The sequence below is a fragment of the Ursus arctos genome, unplaced genomic scaffold (genome assembly GCF_023065955.2).
Source record: "Ursus arctos isolate Adak ecotype North America unplaced genomic scaffold, UrsArc2.0 scaffold_16, whole genome shotgun sequence".
NCBI lineage: Eukaryota > Metazoa > Chordata > Mammalia > Carnivora > Ursidae > Ursus > Ursus arctos.
Window position 1 is genome coordinate 56,214,165 of NW_026622830.1, and position 21,862 is coordinate 56,236,026.

The 21,862-nt window shown below is 53.3% G+C and overlaps 1 protein-coding gene across 1 annotated transcript in view; it reads left to right on the top strand.

Moving 5' to 3' along the window:
- Positions 1-4,963: 4,963 nt before the first annotated feature.
- LOC125281993 (dual oxidase 1-like) overlaps positions 4,964-21,862 on the top strand; it is a 28,084-nt gene continuing 11,185 nt past the window's right edge. The window contains 24 exon segments of the mRNA XM_048215897.2: positions 4,964-5,608; positions 5,798-5,962; positions 7,235-7,312; positions 7,315-7,421; positions 7,559-7,679; positions 7,682-7,783; positions 7,885-8,051; positions 8,481-8,541; positions 8,685-8,753; positions 8,756-8,780; positions 10,103-10,217; positions 11,980-12,155; positions 12,366-12,484; positions 13,085-13,222; positions 13,906-14,019; positions 14,749-14,820; positions 14,823-14,947; positions 15,573-15,758; positions 17,829-18,054; positions 18,325-18,415; positions 18,658-18,833; positions 20,768-20,837; positions 21,254-21,348; positions 21,351-21,378. Of these exon segments, the coding sequence (XP_048071854.1) occupies positions 5,341-5,608; positions 5,798-5,962; positions 7,235-7,312; positions 7,315-7,421; positions 7,559-7,679; positions 7,682-7,783; positions 7,885-8,051; positions 8,481-8,541; positions 8,685-8,753; positions 8,756-8,780; positions 10,103-10,217; positions 11,980-12,155; positions 12,366-12,484; positions 13,085-13,222; positions 13,906-14,019; positions 14,749-14,820; positions 14,823-14,947; positions 15,573-15,758; positions 17,829-18,054; positions 18,325-18,415; positions 18,658-18,833; positions 20,768-20,837; positions 21,254-21,348; positions 21,351-21,378 (2,894 nt within the window). The 5' untranslated portion in view covers positions 4,964-5,340.

The following is a 21,862-nucleotide window of genomic DNA, read 5'->3' on the forward strand; positions in this document are numbered from 1 at the left end:
GGATGTGCACAGAGCGGAACGTGGACAAATACACTCCAACCACTCATTGTCACCTGGGAAACTGAGGCAGCTGGATGGCACTGCTTTAAGAAATGCCATCCCTGCAGCTCTTGAGGTAGCAGGGCTGACTGTTCACTGAATGTCTTTAGCTAGAATATGAAGAGCCAAGTCAACTGCCATGAGATTGGCAGTTTTATCTATCAAGTTCGGTGTCATTTCTTCTTTAACACAGATGTATTCCTTCCATAAAGCTACCCTAGAACACTTTCTCTTCTGTCCTTTGCACTCATTTTGACACTAATATAATGCCTTATAATTAAATCATATTGAAACCTTCTTCAATTTAAACTATGTACAAAAGACTCAGAAATTCTGTCATGCTTAGCACATCGGCACCAACTCATATGCAATTCGTAGTCACAATTGAACAGGTATTTAGAGCAGTGAGATGTTGATGAGCTTTATGACTCAAAAAACAAAGCCCAGATGCATGAAGTAAACACAGCAGTAATAAATAAAGAGGACGGGCTAACGCACACATGATTTACAATAAATCATAGACTCCATTGTTGGTCTGATGTGACATTTGAATACAGTTATTCTAATGTTTACAGGCTTATTTTAAGGTTTACTATCTGGATTTGGAATGTTGGGATTTCTGAGATGTTTCAGTGATTTATGGAGACAAAGGGATGGAGTATTTGAAGTCGGAATTGTTCTATACATGGCATGGTTTCCTGCCTTGGTTACCCACTCTGAGGATATCTGAAATTGTAAGGTTATGTTTGAGCTACGATAATTTTCTTTCAAAAAGGGACACGTAACTGGTATGATGTAGTTCGTAGTCATCGACACTGATATTCAAAGACTGGCGCAATATTAGAAACGGCCAGATTTCATGGGGAGCCTGGGTGGCACAGCGGTTGGGCGTCTGCCTTCGGCTCAGGGCGTGATCCCGGCGTTATGGGATCAAGCCCCACATCAGGCTCCTCCGTTATGAGCCTGCTTCTTCCTCTCCCACTCCCCCTGCTTGTGTTCTCTCTCTCGCTGGCTGTGTCTGTCAAACAAATAAATTTTTTAAAAATCTTAAAAAAAAAAAAGAAACGGCCAGATTTCAGGTCACAAAACACTCTTGAGGACTTTCGGGGACTGATCTGTGTGAAAAAAGGCATCTCTGTGTTGGCTGTTTAGAGGTTAGCAAAAAATAAATCAACCCACAGGACACCTCATATCTGCCACTGACTCAGCCCCTCACCATAGGAAGACTTACATGTTTCCAATCCCACAAAGACATAACATCTTTTGTGTTTTAAAACCTAGGTTTCTTGTGAAAGGACATGATTCCACTTCCAAGTGCACATATAGTAGAAAAGAATTCTTTTTTTTTTGTAAGATAAAACACAGATTAAATATTTATTGAATAATAACTTCTCAGCAAAAAGTTTTCGTTTCCAGTAAACAACAAAATCACATGTTAATCCATACTTTTCCATACCATATTCTTTTTTCAGAATCACAAGCAACATTTAAATATAAACCGTCACATCTAAATTAAAGGCTCTTCTGAATCATTTTGGCCATAACAGCTCTCTACAGATTACATACTGCTCTCCTTCGAACCTACGTTCTTCATCTTTACTTTTCTTTTTTTTTAATTAATAATATTTTTTTTCAAGATAAAATGCTTCTGCACAGCCAAGGAAACAGTTAAAAAAAAAAAAAACTACTAAGAGGCAGCCCACAGAATGGGAGAAGGTATTTGCAAATGACACTCCAGATCAAAGAGTAGTATCCAAGATCTACAAAGAACTGCTCAAACTCAATACACGGGAAACCAATAATCAAATCAAAAAATGGGCAGAAGATATGAACAGACACTTTTCCAATGAGGACATACAAATGGCTAACAGACACATGAAAAAATGTTCAACATCATTAGCCATCAGGGAAATTCAAATCAAAACCACATTGAGATACCACCTTACGCAGGTCAGAATGGCAAAAACTGACAAGGCAGGAAGCAAGAAATGTTGGAGAGGATGTGGAGAAAGGGGATCCCTCTTACACTGTTGGTGGCAATGCAAGTTGATACAGGCACTTTGGAAAACAGTGTGGAGGTCTCTTAAAAAGTTACAAATTGAGCTACCCTTTGATCCAGCAATTGCACTACTGCGTATTTACCCCAAAGATACAGACGGAGTGAAGAGAAGGGCCATATGGACCCCAATGTTCATAGCAGCATTGTCCACGATAGCTAAATTGTGGAAGGAGCCGAGATGCCCTTCAACAGGTGACTGGATTAAGAAGAGGTGGTCCATATATACAATGGAATATTATTCAGCCATCAGAAAAAACGATTTCCTAACATTTGCAGCAACATGGACGGCGCTGGAGGAGATAATGCTAAGCGAAATAAGTCAAGCAGAGAAAGACAATTATCATATGGTTTCACTCATTTATGGAACGTAAGAAGTAGGAAGATCAGTAGGAGAAGAAGGGAAGAAGAAGGGGGGGGGGGTAAACAGAAGGGGAAATGAACCACGAGAGACTATGGACTCTGGGAAGCAAACTGAGGGCTTCAGAGGGGAAGGGGGTAGGGGAATGGGATGGGCTGGTGATGGGTAGTAAGGAGGGCACATATTGCATGGTGCACTGGTGTTATATGCAAGTGATGAATCGTGGAACTTTACATCAAAAACGAGGTATGTACCGTATGGTGACTAACAGAATAAAAAAATATTATTAATAGAAAAGAATTCTGTTCACTACTTCACCCAGTCGCATCCATCCTGTGAGGAAGAGTCTTGGTTTAAGATGGGCACTCTGGCCTCTTTTTTAGTTGCTAATTACCAATTTTAGATGTTCCTCTTTGACAATGAATTTCTGGCACAATGTCTGTTTTCATTCAGAGAAACTCTGAGATTTACAAATTCCGCAATCTCTGCTGATCAGTTAATGATGTGGTAAACAGGGTTTCACAGCTAGACAGATGGAGACGGCTCTCCAGTGCCAGAAGCTGAGGAGGTCAGGATCTGGATGGCAGGGACTGCTCCAGGGGATTTATCGAACACTGTAAGACTCAAAACAGAAGATACTCATCCAAGCTCGAGAGTGATGGTTGTTCTTTCTGACAGAGATATAACCCAGTTTGCCTACAAAAACACTCACATTATTAAAAACAAAACTAGCAGAGGTCAGATGAATTTTTGGTGGCTAAACATCCAGGTCTCCTTCTCTGGCTTTGCTCTGCCCCTCACCCGTCACATTCACCCAATTCTATCATAGTGTATCTTGTTCATAAGGACTAGGGGGCAAGTGATGGCGTCCTTTAGCTTCCTGTAATCTACTGACCCCTCCATTAAGCCGCCCAAAATTAACAAACCACCCACGTGATATTGAGGTTCTTGCCGTATTAAGGTAGCTCTATATAAGTCCCCTGATCCCCCTTTGAACCAGGTGGCCGCCCCTAAACCCTGCCTGTATGGAAATTTTTGCTCAGTCGCTGCTTAGAGGATTAAGTTTATCCTAAGCTGACAGAAGAGCCTTCTTTCTACATCACTACAAAGCTGGTGAATGAACCTACCTGAGGACCAGGCACCAGCCAGACATCTGGGCAGCAGTGAGTCTGCTCATCTTTGGAAACCCAGAGAGAGCCAACCAGCTCTAAGACTTGTATGATGGCCAGCACGAGAGCTGTCGTGTGGTGTGTAAGTGAGGATGCCTCCTTACCCTACCAAGGCACATAAAGTAAAGGGTTGCTTCCTGCCAGGAGTTTGCAGGAAGCAGAGCAATGACTCGGTTCAGCCACAGAGGCCTCCTGCCTCAGCATCCAGAGCGAGGGTTAAAAGTGGTTAATGTGGGGACATGGAATGGATTCCTTGCCAGCCCTGGCCTCCGTCAGTGGCAGCAGGGAAACTGCCATCTTACGGGCAGGGCACTCTTTGGAGAACAGTTGGAGTAAAGAATCCATGGAGAAGCTGAAACAAATATGGCGGTATCTGTTCATTTGGTAAATCCTAACTGGACACTGATTTGACGCACACATCATGCTAGGTATGGAGGATACAGCTATGAGTGGAAACAGTTCCTGACCCTAGGGGACTTCTAGGTGGCAAGAGAAGAGAGGAAGCTGAACACTGTGGCCAACCAAGAACCGGAAATGTTGGGTGGGAACTCTTAGTGGGGTCCCTGAAGAAGATATCATGTGCCACATCCTCTCGGCCCACCTTGTGCTCACCCGCAGCTGGCGGGCAGTTTCTACGTACCCTGACAGTTTCCTACCTCCAGTACCTGCTTGCCTCTCCTTCCTTCTCCACCTGAGGGCTGGAAGACACTTACTGCCCCTAGTGCAACATTCAGCCAGTTGGTGGATAGATTCCCTGGCTTCCTCCCTGCTCAATAGGCAATTCTGAGGTGTGCCCATACAGTCTTCGAGAGGCCACCAACAGGAGTGAGCCCCAGTTGCCCTCAGCAGTAACTCACTCCATGACAAGTCCCATATTGATGCCCCTGCCTTACTTCCCCACTTCCTCCAGCTCGTCCTGGGCCACCTCCCAGTTAGCCACGTGGCTCAAATCCTTCCCTCAGGCTCTGCCTTTAGGGGTTAACCTGCCTCAGGCTAAGGATCTGAAATACCATGTGGCACAGGGCACTTTTGAGTAAGTTGGAAGATGGAATCTGACTGGTCACCTGATCTGCTGACCAGAAGGACCTCCATTCCATCTCTGATTCTGAACCTTTCCCTCTTCCCTCACTGCCCGAGTTCTTCCCTCAACAACTGAGTGCTCCCTCCCAGATCCTAGTTTTTGGAAAGTATAATAGGGTCAATAAGAGGAATTACATGAGGAACATGATTCCTCAAAGGAGGAGGAGGCAAGGTTCTCCCTTGACCAGGAAGTCCCTGATCCCACCCCCCAGAAACTGGAAAAGAGACCAGAATAGCAACAGGCGGCAGAGCCACAGCCCCAGGGCCCACACACTTGCCCTGGGTGGGGGGGGCGGCTCTGCTCAGCAGGAGAGGGCCAAGCCCCTCTCCACACTGCCCGTACCCAGGGAGTGGTCACAGAATGACCTCTCCTTTCCTGAGTGGAAGAGTGGTTGGCTTTGGGGCAGTGGCTGGCTCTTGCTCCGTATATCTTAGGGCTGGGACTGGTTTCTGTCCTGCCCTGTCCCTAGGGAGCTGAGGGGTGAGGGCACTAGAAGGCTCCTGCATGCCCCTCCACATCGCCACTGTTCTCCAGCTTTGTCTTGTTCTCTGAGGTTATTTGTCAGCACACACTGCCCCTGTCTCCACTGCTTCAGGGCTCCCTGCCATGTTTCCCCCACTGAGCAGCTAGAAGAATGAGCTCGAGTTTGGATATCACTTTGTCCTTGGTTCTCTCCCTCCGCCGCCTACCTTCCACACTGTGCTGGGTTTCCACCTTCTGCTGCTCCCCTTGCCAGGCTACCAAGACGCATATCCTGCAGGCTTGCCTGTCCTCTCATGCCTGGACTTGCCCAGCTGCCCCTTCCCTCTGTTCTCACACAGGAATTCAGAACCCCATTTCCCGGGAGGTGCAGCGATTTGATGGGTGGCACAACCTCATGGAGCACAGATGGGGCAGCAAAGGTAGGTGAGGGCCAAGTGGAAACAGGCCTAGGGGCAGGGTTACCCGAAGGGGCAAGGGCTGGCAGGTACCAGCGGAGGCTCATGCATTCTTAAGGTTTTAGGATCTGTGGTATGGATGGAAGCCTGGGAGAGGGGAGGTAAGGGAGCCCCACTGAGGATTTATCTTTGTTCCTACCCCTCCTACCCCAGGCTCTCGGCTCCAGCGCCTAGTTCCAGCCAGCTATGCAGATGGTGTGTACCAGCCCTTGGGAGAACCCCAGCTGCCCAACCCCAGAGACCTTAGCAACACTGCCACGAGGGGCCCTGCAGGGCAGGCCTCGCTGCGAAAGCGAACAGTGCTGGGAGTCTTCTTTGGTGAGGGCCTCAACCTCTGGGGGAGGGAGGCCAGTAGGGTCAGCTGGACACCTCTATGTCTGAGGGGGGAGTCAGGAAGTGAGGGAGAGAAGTGATGGTGGGTCTTAGAGATGTGGGTGAGAGATGAAGGGGCAGGCAATGGGATGGGGTATTCTTACCCAAAACTGGATTTGCCTCTTGGTGGGTATTTAGCCAAAAGACACAGGAAAGCCAAGATTAGAGAGTTTTACTTGGAACAAGTAAGGGAAAACATGGAGGATATTTCCCAAAGCAGTCTGTTCCCGAATAACAAAACTGGGGAAGTTTTAAGCTAAGGGTCTGTATGGATTCACGAAGGCACTTGTGCAATGGAGAATTCAGCCTAGAATTTAGGCTAAAGTCATCATAGAATGACGGAGTCCAGGTCTTAATTGATGGAAGTCACAAGGGCCAGCAAGGGTTGGCATCAATTGTCTGCCTTTAATCGATCTGATATCTGAATATTCAAAGAAGTTTAAATCCTGCAAAGATAACTCAAGAATGTGCTTTGAGCGAGTAGTCATAAATCACAAGATGTCTGGGGCCTAAAAGGATTTTTCTTAAGTCAAGAAAGCTATGTCTTGTATTTCTTTTTCTGGAGAAGGAAAAGTAGAGGGAGAAAGTCTGAGTGGGGGAGGCATAAATTTGCCCCACACTGAGCTGCCGATGGGACTACAGGTAGAGGCTGGAGCCTGACAATAATCTGGCAGGGGCTCTTGGTGGACCCTGTTTTCACTCATGGTCCCTGTGACTCCTGGGACAGTCTCAGGCCAGGGTTCTGATTTTGACAAGAGGGCTGGAGGCCGGGGTGTCAAAATGGGGGTGCTAGGGTGGGTGGTCTGACCCCAGTGACTGTGGGTTGTTGGCTCCCAACAGGAATGTTGGGCTCCTGCTGGCCACCCAAGGTGCCTACATTTGATTCCCAGTGTCCGGTGTTGCAGTGAGACTGGCAGTTTCTCTGGGCAGGCTGCTCCCAGCTGCATGTTGGAGCAGGTGTTCCCAGCCTGACTGTCCAGGCACACTCACCCGGCACCTCCCAGTTACCAAGGAGAGGACCAAACCGGCAACGAAAGCAGTTTGGACCAGGGTGTAACAAAGCACTGGGAAAGGTGGAGGAGGTCAAGACTTGGACTTGCCAAAAATGGCTGAGTCATCTTTTGAAGCTTCAAAGGGAGTCGGGGAGTCCAGATACCTGATGCTGAAGGGAGAGTGGTCCTTAGCTGGTCCTTGCACGCCCTCCCCCGTTGTGGACAGGCTACCACGTGCTCTCGGACCTGGTGAGCGTGGAGACCCCGGGCTGCCCAGCCGAGTTTCTCAACATCCACATCCCGCCCGGGACCCGGTGTTCGACCCTGACCGGCGCGGGAACGTGGTCCTCCCCTTCCAGAGGAGCTGCTGGGACCCCGAGACCGCACAGAGCCCCAGTAATCCCCGGGACCTGGTGAGACGAGACGGGCGGGGTCCCGGGTTCTGGGCCGGGCCGGGCGGGGAGAGACTCCCACCCCCTCGCCCACCGACACCCGCCTCCGCTACCCGACCCCGGGCTCACCCCGGCTCACCCTCCTGGTGCCCCCGCAGACCAACGAGGTGACGGGCCGGCTGGACGGCAGCGCCATCTATGGCTCCTCGCCCTCGTGGAGCGACGCGCTGCGGAGCTTCTCCCGCGGGCAGCTGGCGTCGGGGCCCGACCCCGCCTTCCCCGCGACGCACAAAGCCCCCCGCTCGTGGGGACGGCGGCCGACCCCGCCACCGAACAGCGCGGCCCCGGGGGCTGAACGGCGGGGCGGCGGCGCGGGGCGGGCTGCGGCGGCCGGGGCGCGGGGCGGGCTGCGGACGGCAAAGTTGCGCTGCCCGCGGTCGCGCCGCCGCCCAGCTCCTCCCCTGCGGCCCCGCGTCGCGTCCAGCCTTCGCGGCGGAGCGAGGGAACCGCGACCCCTTCCTGCAGGCGCCGGGCCTGCTGTGGGGCCGCTACCACAACCTGTGCGCGCAGCGGCTGGCCCGCGAGCACCCGCAATGGGGGGACGAGGAGCTGTTCCAGCAGGCGCGCGAGAGGGTCACCGCCACCTACCAGGTCCGTCACTCGGCCTCTCTCCGTCCTCCCTCCCCTCCTTCCTCCCCCCTCCCCCAGGCTGCTGCGCGGGAGACGCCGCTGCCCCGCAGAGCCCTCCATCGTCGCACAAGCAGCCCCCGGAAACGCCCTTTTCCAGGAGGACACTGCTCCCCAGAACTGGAGCTAGCGGCTAGGAATGGACCCCGAAGATGAGGAGCAGGCGAAGGGCTATTATACACGAGACTGGGCTGTGGTTATTAGTCATTAGCCCACTCCCATCCCATGTTCCTAGTGGGGCACAGGCCTCCGCACCTGTCCTGTTGCAGTTGCCCCCCTCGTGACTGCCCCTGCCTGGCCCTCATCTCCCACCTAAGCCTTCCTTGGGCTCAGACCCCTCCCAGCGTGGCTGCTCCAGCCCTTGCCTCCCTTTTGCCCTCTCTTGACCCTCAGAACATCGTTCTGTATGAGTGGCTGCCCAGCTTCCTGCAGAAAACACCCCCCAAGTATGCAGGTGAGGGGATGGGGAAGGAGAATGGGAAAGCTAGCAGGAGTTTTTTGGGGCAGGGAGAAGGGGTGTGGGGGGGGGAGGGGGGAGGAGGCTGGGTGGTTTAAGGGCTAAGTGTTACTATCCTCCCTCTTCTCCCCTTCCCCCAGGACACAGCCCTTTCCTGGACCCCAGCATCTCCCCAGAGTTCCTGGCCGCTTCTGAGCAATTCTTCTCTACCAGGTGCCTCCTGGCGGCTACATGAGGTGAGGGCAAAGTGCAAAGGTTTGTGTATTGGCAGGAGTGGGGATGTCATTTGAGAAAAATCTGTCCTCAGGAGCCCTCAGGAAAGGATTATCAGTCTGAAGTGTGCTAATTTCCCCAGGGAACAGTGAATTTGGAGGGGGAAGAACAATTGTTAAAAAAGACATCATTGTGATTTTTAAGCACTTTATGTCCACTTTCCCACAGCTGGTGTATATATTAACTCCCCAATTAAACACAGGCTAATCGAGGCTGAGGATGAGTCACGAAGCCCGCTGGTCTGAACCTTAGGTCTTGACACTGCACTGGGGGCATTTTTAGCTGTAAGCAGAGGAGCCAGGTCTTGCGGGGAATTATAATAAAAGAAGTGTGAGAGCTGAAGAAACATTTTGACTCCAAAATAATGAAAAGGGAATTTTAAAGTAAAAAAAAAAATTTTAATTAAATGTATATGGAACAAAACATGTCAGTTTATTTTTTACAATTGCATTATAATTTAAAAACAATTCATAGGTTAGGGGCGCCTGGGTGGCTCAGGCAGGTAAGCAGCTGCCTTGGGCTCAGGTCATGATCCCAAGGTTCTAGGATTGAGCCCGCATCAGGCTCTCTGCTTAGCAGGGAGTCTGCTTCTCCCTGTCCCTCTCCCTCTGCCCCGTCCCCCTGCTCATACTCACACTCTCTCTGTCAAATAAATAAATAAAATATTTACGAAAAAACAATTCATAGGTTAGATTTTCTTACTCTGAAACAATTTTTGGATATGCCTAATAATAGCCAAGAAATCATAGCAATGGACTTATCCACAGATAAGTAATTTCGAAAGAACAATGAAAAATCCTTTAAAAATGTTTTAACTTACATATATATGTTATATGTATATGTGTGTGTGTATATGTATATATATGTGTGTGTGTATATATATGTGTGTGTGTGTGTGTGTATATATATATATACACATCTCTCTTCAGAGAGGTCCTGTGAGTTGCCCATGGTCACACAGCTGTTCACTAACAGAGCAAGGACCCAGACCTAGATGTTCTAGTGCCTTTGTCAATCATGCTGTCAAGTCTCCTAAAATAGAAGTAAAGTTTTAGATCCCTTGTGTGTTCTGGAGACCTGCTCTCAGCAGCATGAGCTTCGGATGGGGACATCATTCACCCCGAGTGGGGAATCAACCTATGGAGGAGGAATGGCCTGCTGGTTTCAGAGGGAACATCAGCACTGGGTGGTTCCAGGGCATGGACTGTGGTGTGGGGAGAGCCTGTCTGCTCAACCTCCAACCCCGTCTTCTCTCCCCATTCCCAAAGCATCCAAATCTACGAAGAGCTGAAGATGTGGACGCGCTGCTGCTGGGCATGGCCTCCCAGATCGCTGAGCGAGAGGACCATGTCATGGTGGAGGATGTGCTAGGTGACGCTGAGGCTGTCCCTGCAGGCTGGGTACTGCTGTCACCTGGGTGGGGATTCTGCTGGAGCTCCAGTGTCAGGCCAGGAGGAGTGACCAGGGCTGGGAGCCTGCACTCTCTCACTGCTCAGACACCTGTTGACCATGGTTCCCTCTGTGTGATTCTGGCCCCCCTGGGGCTGGTTGGAGACTGGGTCCTGGGCTAGTGGAGCTGTGGTGGCCCGGTGCTCCCTCAGATTCTCTGCTATTTCATCCCCAGATTTCTGGCCAGGACCCCTGAAGTTTTCCCGTACAGACCACCCGGCTGGCTGTGTGCAGAGGGGCTGGGATCTGGGCCTGCCCTCTTATACCAAGGCCAGGGAAGCACTGGGTCTGCCTCCGATTACCAGATGGCAGGACATCAACCCTGCACTCTCCCAGAGCAACCACACCATAAGGAGGGGTTGGGACGCAGAGGGCAGGGTGGGAGGGCCAAGGCACATTGGCCCAAGACATGGAAGGAAGGCAGTGAGGCACAAACACTAGAGACAAGTCCTTGGTGAGAGGGATGGGACTCGCCCACATGGTTTTTCCCAATATCATCTACGAGGATGGAAGTTACCAGACCAGCAGGATTTGGTAGTAGACCTTGTGACTCTGCAGATCCAGCAAATGTTTGTTGAGCATGTCTTGCACGCCAGGCACTTAATAAGCATTACCTCGTTTACTCTTCCCAACAGCCATCTGAGCAGGTGTGGAAGGTCCTCAACCCAGGAACAAGCTGTACTTTTTTATACACTGACACTCGGGCTGCCTTTGGGGAGTCAACTGTTACTCCCTGAGCTGTCGCCTGGGCCACGTGGCATTGCCTGCCAGCCAACAGAGCAGTTTTGGTGGCCTTACCATCTTGGCATAGTGGCGTTTCTACGATTGCACGCTGGTTTTACTGCTTTCGTCCTTCCTGTTTAGAAGATTGTTGGAAAGTGGAGAAGTGAAAGGCCGATGAAGAGGCAATATGCACGTGGGGCGTATCAACTTTATACAGTCAATAGAAAGGTAGGAATCACCAGGCGCACCAAAAGTAGCAAGTCTTTAGCTCCCCTGGGCCTCGCTGGAATTTAAGCTGAGCAAATGTTTGTTTACATTGCTGAGAAAAGAACTAAAGTCAAGGTCAGGTAGAAAATGCTGCTCATAGAAGGTTGAAGTCTGTCTCCAAAAGGCAGTGTCTATGCAGGGATTTGATTTATACAAACTTTTTTAGCTCTCAAGAATAGAAACCTTTTCGGGGCACCTGGGTGGCTCAGTCGTTGAGTGTCTGCCTTTGGCTCAGGGCGTGATCCCAGAGTTCTGGGATCGAGCCCCACGTCAGGCTCCTCCGCTGGGAGCCTGCTTCTTCCTCTCCCACTCCCCCTGCTTGTGTTCCCTCTCTCGCTGGCTGTCTCTCTCTCTGTCAAATGAATAAATAAAATCTTTAAAAAAAAAAATGAACAGAAACCTTTTCTACACATCATTCAACCTTTCCAATTTTTGTAGTGATTTTGACCCTCAACTTTCATATCTTTTTGAGAACAAGCCACATAGGGAACTGGCTGCCTGTTTTATTCCAACTTTCTACAAGAGGCAGCTGAATCTGTGAGCGAGTTCCCATAAATGAGTTAACTTGTGTAAAGCACTCAGAGCGGTGCCAGGGGCATAATAAGTGAGGGATCGTCACTGTCATTTATTATTATCCTCCCTGGGGCTGATCCCTGCGAACTACCCTTGCCCCAGGGCGGGTGCCGGGTCCTTGCACTCACTCTTGTCCCTTCTTGGCCCCAGGTGCTGGAGTCCACAGCTGCCCTGTACAACCGGGACCTGTCCCGGTTGGAGCTGCTCCCTGGGGGGCTCCTGGAGAGCCATGGGGACCCCGGGCCCCTCTTTAGCGCTATTGTCCTCAACCAGTTTGTGAGGCTGCGGGACGGCGACCGCTACTGGTTTGAGAACACCAGCAATGGGTAAGGCCTGCCTGGGTCCCTTCCTCAGACTTACCTTGGCCTGGGCCCCAGGCCCTCTGCGTGTAATGTCAGCAGCCCCACGGGCCCTTGAGTCCCAGCTGGCCTCCCCACTTCCTCAGCCCCTCTGGGTCTCTTTCCTCATCTGGGTCCTCGGGCCAGAACAGGCATCTCTCTCCCAATGCAGCAGCTCCCCGCCTCTCCCTCCTGCAGGCTGTTCTCTGAGGAAGAAATCTCAGAGATCAGAAACACTTCCCTACGGGATGTCCTAGTGGCTCTCACCAACTTGAACCCCAGTGCCCTGCAGCCCAGTGTCTTCTTCTGGCATTCGGGTGAGTGGCCAGGGGGTGCTTGGAGGGGCCTGGAGTCGGGTGTCTCATCCCGCCTCAGCCATGGGCCTGGTTCAGGGGCGGCTCGGCAGTAGACTCCAAAGAGTCAGTGAGCCATGGTTCTGCCCTTGGGAACTTTGGTTCCGGGCACCACGGTGGCCGCATGTGGCTGTGTAGGTCCCCTTCCGCACAACCCCAGGAGGTACCCAAGTGGGGGCAAGACTGAGACTCAGAGAGACCTAGGGAGGAAGGCTCCCATCGGCCGGGCTGAGCCTGGGGTGGGTGGGATATCGGGAAGGCCCAGTGCAGTGAGGATATCCTCATTCCACAGCAGTGACGAGGGAAGGGCTGTGTGTGTGTGTGTGTGCGTGTGTGTGTGCGTGTACATATGTGCATCTGAGGGAGAGAGAGGTGAGGTTCGTTTCTGACCCCACTTGTTACCCCACTAGGCAAACACCACATTCCTGGTATAATGACAGGGGTAAGCAGCTCTCACCCATCTGCTACCCAGAGATCCCCCACCCTACCCTTTCTGCCACCCTAACCTCCTCAGTGATTCTGGCCCAGCACCCCCCAGGACTCTAGCTTCCTCTACTTCCCCAGGAGACCCCTGCCCGCAGCCCAGACAGCTCAGCACCAAGGGCCTGCCAGCCTGTGCTCCCTCCATCATGCGGGACTATTTCGAAGGCAGTGGATTTGGCTCTGGGGTCACCATCGGGACTCTCTGCTGCTTCCCCCTTGGTAAAAGTGATGCACAGGGTGGTGTTGGGTGAAATGCGTAATCTAAGGGGTGGCAGTGGGGTGGTTTCATCTATGACAGCTGACCATGTACAGTACTGTTTCTTTGGGCACGTGACGGAACACATCAAAGCAGGAGGGGACATGAGCAGTGTCTGACCTGCAGATAAATCAGCTGCAAGGAAATTTGCCTTCCTGTTCTCCTGGGGTCCCTCCAGGGCCCAGGTTGGTCAAGAGCCACAAGGAATCTATTTCACAGTTATTTGAAGGAGCCTGGGCCTGGGAAACTGTCCAAGGCAAACCCTGCTTGAGAACCAGTTGAGAACTAGCTGGGCAAAGGCTTGAGACTTCGCCTCTGGCATGGCTGTGTGTGAGCCCACCAGCTGCATGGCAGAGCTGGTCCGGTCTCTGGCACAAGCACTCTGGTCTTAGTCTCTGGCTGGGAAGGGACCCGAGTGGTGGAAGCAGCAGAGGCGGTGCTGGCATCTTAGATGATACCCTAAGCTCCCTCCCCACCCCCACCCGACCCCCACCCCAGCCCCCACCAGGGAGCTTCAAAATTTGAGCCAATTGAATGAGCCGACCTAGGAGGTGGGCAAAGGAGGGAGTTCTGCCAAGGAAAGGGGTCACTGATCTCACCAGATCCCCACCTTCCTCTGGCCATCCTCCTGCCTCTGCCCTCTCAGTGAGCCTGCTGAGTGGCTGGATTGTTGCCCAGCTCCGAAGGAGAAATTTCAAGAGGCTCCAGGGCCAGGACCGCCAGAGTGTCACGTCTGAGAAGCTCGTGGGGGGCATGGAAGGTAGGCCTGGAGCTGGCCAGGGTGGTGCGGGGGAGGACATGACTCAGGGCTGCAGACCACCCCCACCTCAGCAGCCTAAGGAAAAGGCCCCCCTTTTCTAGGCCTCCAAGCAGGTCAGGGCAGGTGGAAAGAGCCATGGAGGCATCAGGTGGAAGTTGGACCTGGAGTTCTCCACCCTCCGTAGGTCTCCCCGTGGTCCCACATACAGGGCCTGTGATAGACTCACGGGGAGGAGTCACAGGGCCCTGACTACGTTTCACAGGCTTACTGTAACTCTCTAGAATCCCCAGCAACGGATGCTTTGTGGCATCTTACACTGGAATTTCAGGCAACAGAGAAGGAATTAATGAAGGTTCAGAGTCACACTGAAGGAGGATAGGAATCTTGATTCCACCACTTGGGCTTTTGGGCTTTAGGCAGATTTTTTAATCCCTCTAAACCTATTTTTTCTTATCTGTGAAACAGGAATAATAATAGCACTTACCTCATGAAGGTTTATGAAGATTAACTAGTTCCCGCCAAGTACTTGGTACAGTATTGGGCACACAGTAAACACTCAGGAAATGTTGGTTATTCTTCACGTGGGCTAAAGGCACAGCAGGACTGTTGGGGAAGGGACGACCCTCAGTACCCAAGAAGGGGCCAGGAGCTACGGAGGCCTTGACCTAACTCCAGCTCTAAGCCGGCCTCCTGCATCCTGTCCCCGGCTGACCAGCCCTGTCTCTCCAGCATTGGAATGGCAGGGCCACAAGGAGCCCTCTCGGCCTGTGCTCGTGCACCTGCAGCCCGGGCAGACGTGCGTGGTGACGGCAGGCTCTCTGTGCTCCGCGCCATCCAGCTGCGACCCCCGCAGCAGGTCAGCGTCATCCTGTCCGGCAACCACGGACGCCGCGCCCTGCTGCTCAAGATCCCCAAGGAGTAGGACCTGGTGTGGCCCAGCGGGTCTCGTTCCTGGTCCACAGCCAGGGAGGCAGCCAGGTGGAGGGGAAGGAGCGCTGAATCAGGCAGGGTTTGTGGCTTCTAGTCCCTGGCTGTGGTAACTGAGAGAGGAACGTGAACACACTCATCCCGTTCTGGGCCTGTGGGGTGACGTGATCTGCACAGGGCCTTCTTCCTGCGCAGTCTTCCCCGCCCCTTTCTAGGGATGCCCCAGTGGGCCCTAGCTGGGAGTCCTTGGAAGAAGCCAGGCCCTCTTCTCTGCCCCCTGATTTTAGGATCTAGTGAATTGTTCGAGAGTGTGGAGGGGAACTGAATCAGAGGCTGATTTTCAGCTCTGACTGTCTGGCTTCCGGGCCCCTCCGTCGTCTGTCCTCCCTGCCTTCCTGACTCTTTTCTCCCATGTGAACAGAGAGGGAGGAATGGCTTTAGACGTGTGTCTCTGAATGCAGTTTCTGTGCCTATAAATGAGCCCAGAACTCCACCGAGCCCAGGACATAACAGTAAATCCCTTTTACGAGGGCGTTCTTTCCAGTGGCCCCTGACAAAACTCACGCAAAGCTCCTGGCCCCAGGAGTCCTCGACAAGTGGTTGCCCTCCCTGTCGCCACTCCGTAGGTGCTGCTGTTTAACCTGGAGGAAGAGCGGCAGGTGCTGGTGGAAGACCTTCGGGGGGCCCTGAAGGAGAGCGGGCTGAGGTTCCAGGAGTGGGAGCCGCGGGAACAGGAGCTGATGAGGGCAGCTGTGGCCCGAGAGCAGAGGAGCCACCTCTTGGAGACCTTTTTCAGGCACCTTTTCTCCCAGGTGTGTAGGTAGGCTCAGGTCTGTCCCTGCGTCTGCCTATGGCGGTGCCCTTACCTGCACACAGCCATGGGGTGACTCCAGGGACAGTCAGGAGCCCTGACACTAATAATCAGGTCTACTGCATTTTTGGCCCAATCCCCTGGCCTCTCTGTAAGGAGATGCTCTGACACCTACCTGAGCCACTCCAGGGAGGCCGCGTCAGGAGCTTATCTGTATGTGTCGCTCAGCTCTCTCCTCAGGGCTGTCCGGCCTCTCTGCCCTCACTTAACTCATCCTAGCCAAAAGGCCGCAGAAACTCAGGGTCAGTATGGGGCCAGCGAGAGCCCTTGATGCCCCCTCCTTGGTGCAGTGCCGCTGCCAGAGGCTTCCTTGGGACATGAGCCCACCTTGCAGACTTCCAAGAACTACCGAGGAGATGTGGGGAAACAAGCCAGGAAGAGAAATGCGAGGACTTGCATGCACGTCTGGCACAGAAATAGAGCAGCCTGGGTCCAGAAGGGTGGAGAGGAGAAGCTTGGTAGAGATAAGATCCCTCCAGCCCAGGCCCCGCTCAAGGAGTTTGTCACCCCTCTGGGAAGAAGGAACAGACACAGAAAGGAAGGTAACCAGCACAGAATGATGAGTGTAAGACAGCCATGAGCTAAGCAATGTAGGAGTTCAGAAAAGGTGCTGAGTCTTCAGGCTGGTGGACGGTCGTGGTTCGGGTCAGATTTGACGGAGACTTAAAAAGAGGTGGAAAATTGTTGGCTCAGAGGAAAGGAGCAGGAGGGACTGCACAGAGGTGTCTAGTAGAAGGGCAAAAAAATTAATGTTTGAGGAGAAGAAACAGGGTTGGCTGACTGGGGAGAGGATTCATGAGGGAAGTGACCATTTAATGGTCATTTACGACGTGCCGGGCACATGGCTTTTGTCATCTACTCCCCAAGCCAGTTGAACTTGAGTATGCACTGGAATGGAGGGACCTCCTCCCCAGGTGGGGAGACTCATTGCCAGGGCCGAGGCGGGGCCGGGGCACCTCTACTCGGCTATGGGGACCCTTGTGCTGGGGGCGCAAGGGGGTGCTACCATGTCTTAGGGGTAGCTGCAGCCCTCTCCGTCTGCACAGTGCTTCCAGGTTTCAAGACATTTTCCATACAGCGTCTCTTGTTGATTCTCACAATAGCCCTGTGAGATAAGTAGGGCACGTAAGAAAAATGAATGACAGACAACTGGTGCGACTCGCCTGAGGTCACACAGCGAGGGGGTGGCAGAGCTGGGACAGGAGCCCGATCTTCTGCCTCCAGCCCCAGGCTCTTTCCACTAAAGCTCCCTGTTTGGAGCAACGAGGTTTGCATCGTGAAACCGCAGCCAGGCTTGGACTGGGGCCCCGGTTGACAGGCAGGCAGAACAGGTGCTGTGCCTGAGGCCTGTCTGCTTCCCTCACCCCCTGTTCTGATGCTGGGGCAGCCCCTGGGTGGGCTAAAGATAGCCCACCATGAGAATTCCCCCTTCCCAACCCCACTTTTTCTCAGCTCAGCTGAGGCTTTTTCTCAGTCAAAACTCCTTTGGGTCTAAGAGCAAGCTCGCACTGATAAAAGGTCAGTTGACTCTGAGGCTGTGCTGATGTCTCAGCAATTCCGAAGGGAGGACTGTGACCTGGCCTGGAAGGGGCTAGGAAAGGGACAGTTGCCAGCAAACAAAGCCACTTCTCTCTCTTAGCCTGCTTCGTTTTCTCCGTGTGTTTACTTCCCTCTGTCTGGGTCTCTGAGCACTTGGAAGAACGTGGCAGGCCACGACTTCTGAGTTTTGTTGTGCTCAGGTCAAGACAGACCTGGGACCTCTTAGTCCCAATTCCAGATCATCTGCTTGGGTCAAGTGTGCATCCCTGGTGCAATCAGCTAACACAGAGGACTGGGGCTCTGTAGAACAAAAGGCCCCAGGGACCACCTGCAGGGCACGGGCAGGTGCTCAGGAGACAGGGTGCTGGGCAGACACCTGGAAAAGGTGGCTCCTACAAGCCTCAGCTGGACTTCAAATCAAGGAAACCCTGTCTCCTTCTCTCTCCCTCCCTCTGTTGCTGCCCGGGTGCAGGTGCTGGACATCGACCAGGCGGACGCAGGGACCGTGCCCCTACACTCATCGCAGAAGGTACTGGAGGCCCTGACTTGCGAGCTGAGCAGAGCTGAGTTTGCCGAGTCCCTGGGCCTCAAGCCCCAGGCCATGTTTGTGGAGTCCATGTTCTCCCTGGCGGACAAAGATGGCAAGGTCTACCTGTCCTTCTGGGAGTTTCTGGACATCCTGGTGGTCTTCATGAAAGGTAGGGGAAAAGGAAGTGATCGTCCAGGTAGGAGAAGATGGAAGGGGCTAGAGATGAGGCTGGAGGGTAGCTGACCTGTTGGAGAAGGGGAAGTGCCGGGGCCTGGTCTCCAGCCACGGCAGACATCTGGGAGCACCCAGGTAGAGATCAGGAAGCAGAGTGACCCCTTGTTGTGATCAGCAGTGGGTCAGACTCATGTGAGGCCCCTTCTGGTCAGCCTGGGGTTTAGGCAGGTAGGTTGGGGCTCTCACCGGGTCCTCCTCCTCCCAGGCTCTCCTGAGAAGTCTCGCCTTATGTTCCGCATGTATGGCTTTGATGGGAATGGTCTCATTTCCGAGGACGAGTTCATCAGGATGCTGAGGTTGGTCCTGTGGGATGGCCGGAAGAGTGGGCCAGGACAGGGCCTGCTGGGGGAAAGAAGTGGGGGCATGAAGGTGGAAGCAGGAGGGTAAAGAGCAGGGGCCATATAGCCGAAGACTATTATAACTAGGAGGGGGCCCTTCCTTGTGGGCTCCGAAGGCCTGGTGGGATGGCCAGTAGGCCCTCCTGTCCAGGCCTCAAGCTTCTTTTCAGGGCCCGATGGTTTCCCTCCCCCAACCCCAGGTCCTTCATCGAGATCTCCAACAACTGCCTGTCCAAGGCGCAGCTGACGGAGGTGGTGGAGTCCACGTTCCGGGAGTCCGGCTTCCAGGATAGGGAGGAGCTGACGTGGGAGGACTTCCACTTCACGCTGCGGGACCAAGACAGCGAGCTGCGATTCACACAGCTCTGCGTCAAAGGTGGGGGGCCTGGCCTTGGGGCCGACTGACGTAGCCATTAGACATAGCAGGCACAGTGCATCGGGCCCACCTGCTTTTAGGAGCCCACAGAAATGCTTTAATTCCTTTTAAAGTCAGAAGGATGAGTATAATAATAATAAATAGGTGATAATATATCCAGCCTGGATTATATCCTTCTATGTACCAACGTGATTGTAAAAAATATTTATCTTTTATAAAGACATGTATATACTTTTTTTTTTTTTTTAAGGGCGGAAGTGGTTTAGGAAGGTGACAGTGCCTAGGGCCCACAAAAGTCCTAATGCAGCTTTGCTCCCAGGGTGGGCAGGGTCAGGATGGGGTGGGGGACAGCAGACAGAACTCTGCTTCTTCCAGCTCTCTGTCGAAGATCCCTGTGCCAGGTGCCCAGGACGGGGGTGGGGTGGGGGGGACAGTGTCTCCTTGTTACAGCCCTCTCCAGGCCATATTCACCTGAGCTAGGGTGTCTGCTGGCAGGGGGGGCTCTGGTCTTGTTTGCCTTTATATCCCTTGGCTGAGCGCTTGGTTAATGTTGCTTGAGTGCACGGAGACCCACTTCTCTTGTCCTTCCCCCTACTTCCTGTCCCACCTGTGTCTCGGTGGGCGGAGGCTAGAGCCAGGGTGGGGAGGGGGCAGGTAGCAGGACTCTCTGTGGTCTACTCTGAGCTGTTACGGTGCCTTCACAGTTTCTCGCTGGGGCATGTGGAGACCAAACCCAGCCCCTCCCAGGATGACGAGAACTTGGGGGAGCTGAGCAGCCCAGATGTGGGAGAGGGGCGAGTTGGGCAGGACACCACTGCGGCTCTGGTGAGGGCTTCCATGTCCCAGGGCTGGAGGAGAACTACTGGAGTGCAGACCAGCACTCCTGGTTCTTCAGCCTCTCACTTTTCCCAGGCAGCCAGGCAGTAGGCACCTGGGCCCGAGGGCTGAGCAGGGGCAGGTGTCCGGAGGTGAGCCCGGGCCAGAGTCCTGGGACCACTCAGCCCCTGGGGTGGAGGACCAGGCTGGGGGAGTGAGGATTATGCGGAAGGGTAGCTTTGAGTCCTGTTTTGTTTTGCTTTTAATTGTTGTTGTGCCTTGTTGTTTCCTTCAGATTTTACTATGAGACATTTCGAATGTTCCTACAGAAAAGGAACAAGAATAGCGCAGGAAGCAGCCCTTTCCCCGGTCACCTAGATCTCCCCGTTCACCTGCCTTTGGTTACCATGTTGCCGCATTTGCTGCTGGTTGAAATCTGACGGATAAATATCCCTACTTCGTTGTAAACATTCCGATTTCATGAAATTCACCTTAATCACTTGTGCCCCCTGGGCTGGAGACCAGGGTAGTCGTCAAGATTAGTTTAGCACTCGGAAGTGACCTGGACATTCCCGGGCTTCCTGTGAGAACATGGCTTTGCAGCTCAGTCCCGCCCTCCCCTGCAACGCTCGGGCCAGACAGAGAGGAACAGGCGGCTCAAGGGAGAGTACTTCCCCCCAACATACTATTATGAACATTTTTAAACACAGGAAGGTGGAAAGAATTTCATGGTGATCCCATAAATGCGCCACCCAGAACTACATTTAATTCCCAGGAGGCTTTAAGCTGGAGGCTTTAGCAGGGTTTTTGTGGCAGAATGGTCTCAGCAGGCAGGTGGCACAGTTTCTGAACTCTACCCCACAAGCCTGATACCAGTCCCAGGAGTGGGCTGAAGGTGGACACACATCCAGGGGACACTGTCTGGCCAACAAATTCAGGCCTTCTCCCTGCCCCCTCATGGCTGGGTCTAGCTCCCACTGGGGGAGCAGGCTGGGGCTGGGGCACCCAAAGGCAAGGGTGCTGGCCGAGGACCCTCTACAGTATGGACATGGGGTGAGTGCCAGGTCTTCCTGGGCTCTGGGCCCTGAGCTGTTCCCGACATCAGCTCTGTGTTACAGGGGTAGAGGTGCCTGAAGTCCTCAAGGACCTGTGCCGGCGAGCCTCCTACATCAGCCGGGAAAAGATCTGGTGAGCCCTGATCTGGGAATGTTGGAGGGAGGGCTGGGGTTGGGGGGGTTGCCTTTTCTCTCCCCAGGATGCCTGGGATCAGGGCCCTACCAGCCTATGTAGTGTCTTTATGCAAATTAGAAAAAAGGGCTCCTTGCTGTAGGCAGACACAGCCCTGTACCAGCAAGAGCAGAGAGCCTGCTGGACTTCGGCACCCACCTGCTGCCAGGGTCAGATGCCCTTGTGAAGGACACAGCTTGTATGTGTGTCCCCAGGATCTAACTCATTCTCTCTCCAGGTCTCTGTGGGAAGTCTGCTGGCCCCTGGCTGAGAGCTCTGACCCCTCCTCAGCAGAGTCGGTCTGAAGAGAGACCAGGGGCAGCGAGGATCCAGTGGCTCAGGTGGCCAGAATCCTCTCTCTTTCATTCCTGTCCTAGTCCCTCCCCCAGAGTGAGCGCTCGCTGTCCCCACAGCAACGCTGACGTGGAGCGGACAGCACAGAGACTGCAGTGCCCCACGGACACAGACCCCCCCCGGAGATTCGACGGAGGTTTGGCAAGAAGTACGCCTGCTCCTCTCCTTGAGCTCATGCATCCCGTTAGTGTGCAGGGCTGCAGGCAGGATGAGCAGTTCACGCCCGAGCAGACCACAGTCTGACAAGGTGGCTGCTACACTGATAATCACCATGTCCCACCGATGAATGTTGTGACAGTGGTCAGAGCAAGGAGCTTCAGAGCTCAAAGAAGTGCTCACCTCTGCCTGGTAAGTCAAGGCAGGCTTCCTGGAGGGGGTGACTTCTGCACTTCCAGTAAAGGGTGAGAACAGAGTAGGGTGAGAATGGGGAGCTGCAGACTGGGAGGGGAGAGGGCTGTCTGAGTGTGAGTGGGACCTGGGCTAGAGGGAGTGCGTTCCCTGGGACGAACTGACCCAGTGAGCACTGCAAGGCTGTCCCTACTCTGGCGGCCTTGTCAGAGGAGTGTGGTAGGGCTTTTGGGGTCTGAACCCTGCTTGGCTTGAGCAACTTGGTGCCCTTTCTCTGCTCCTGG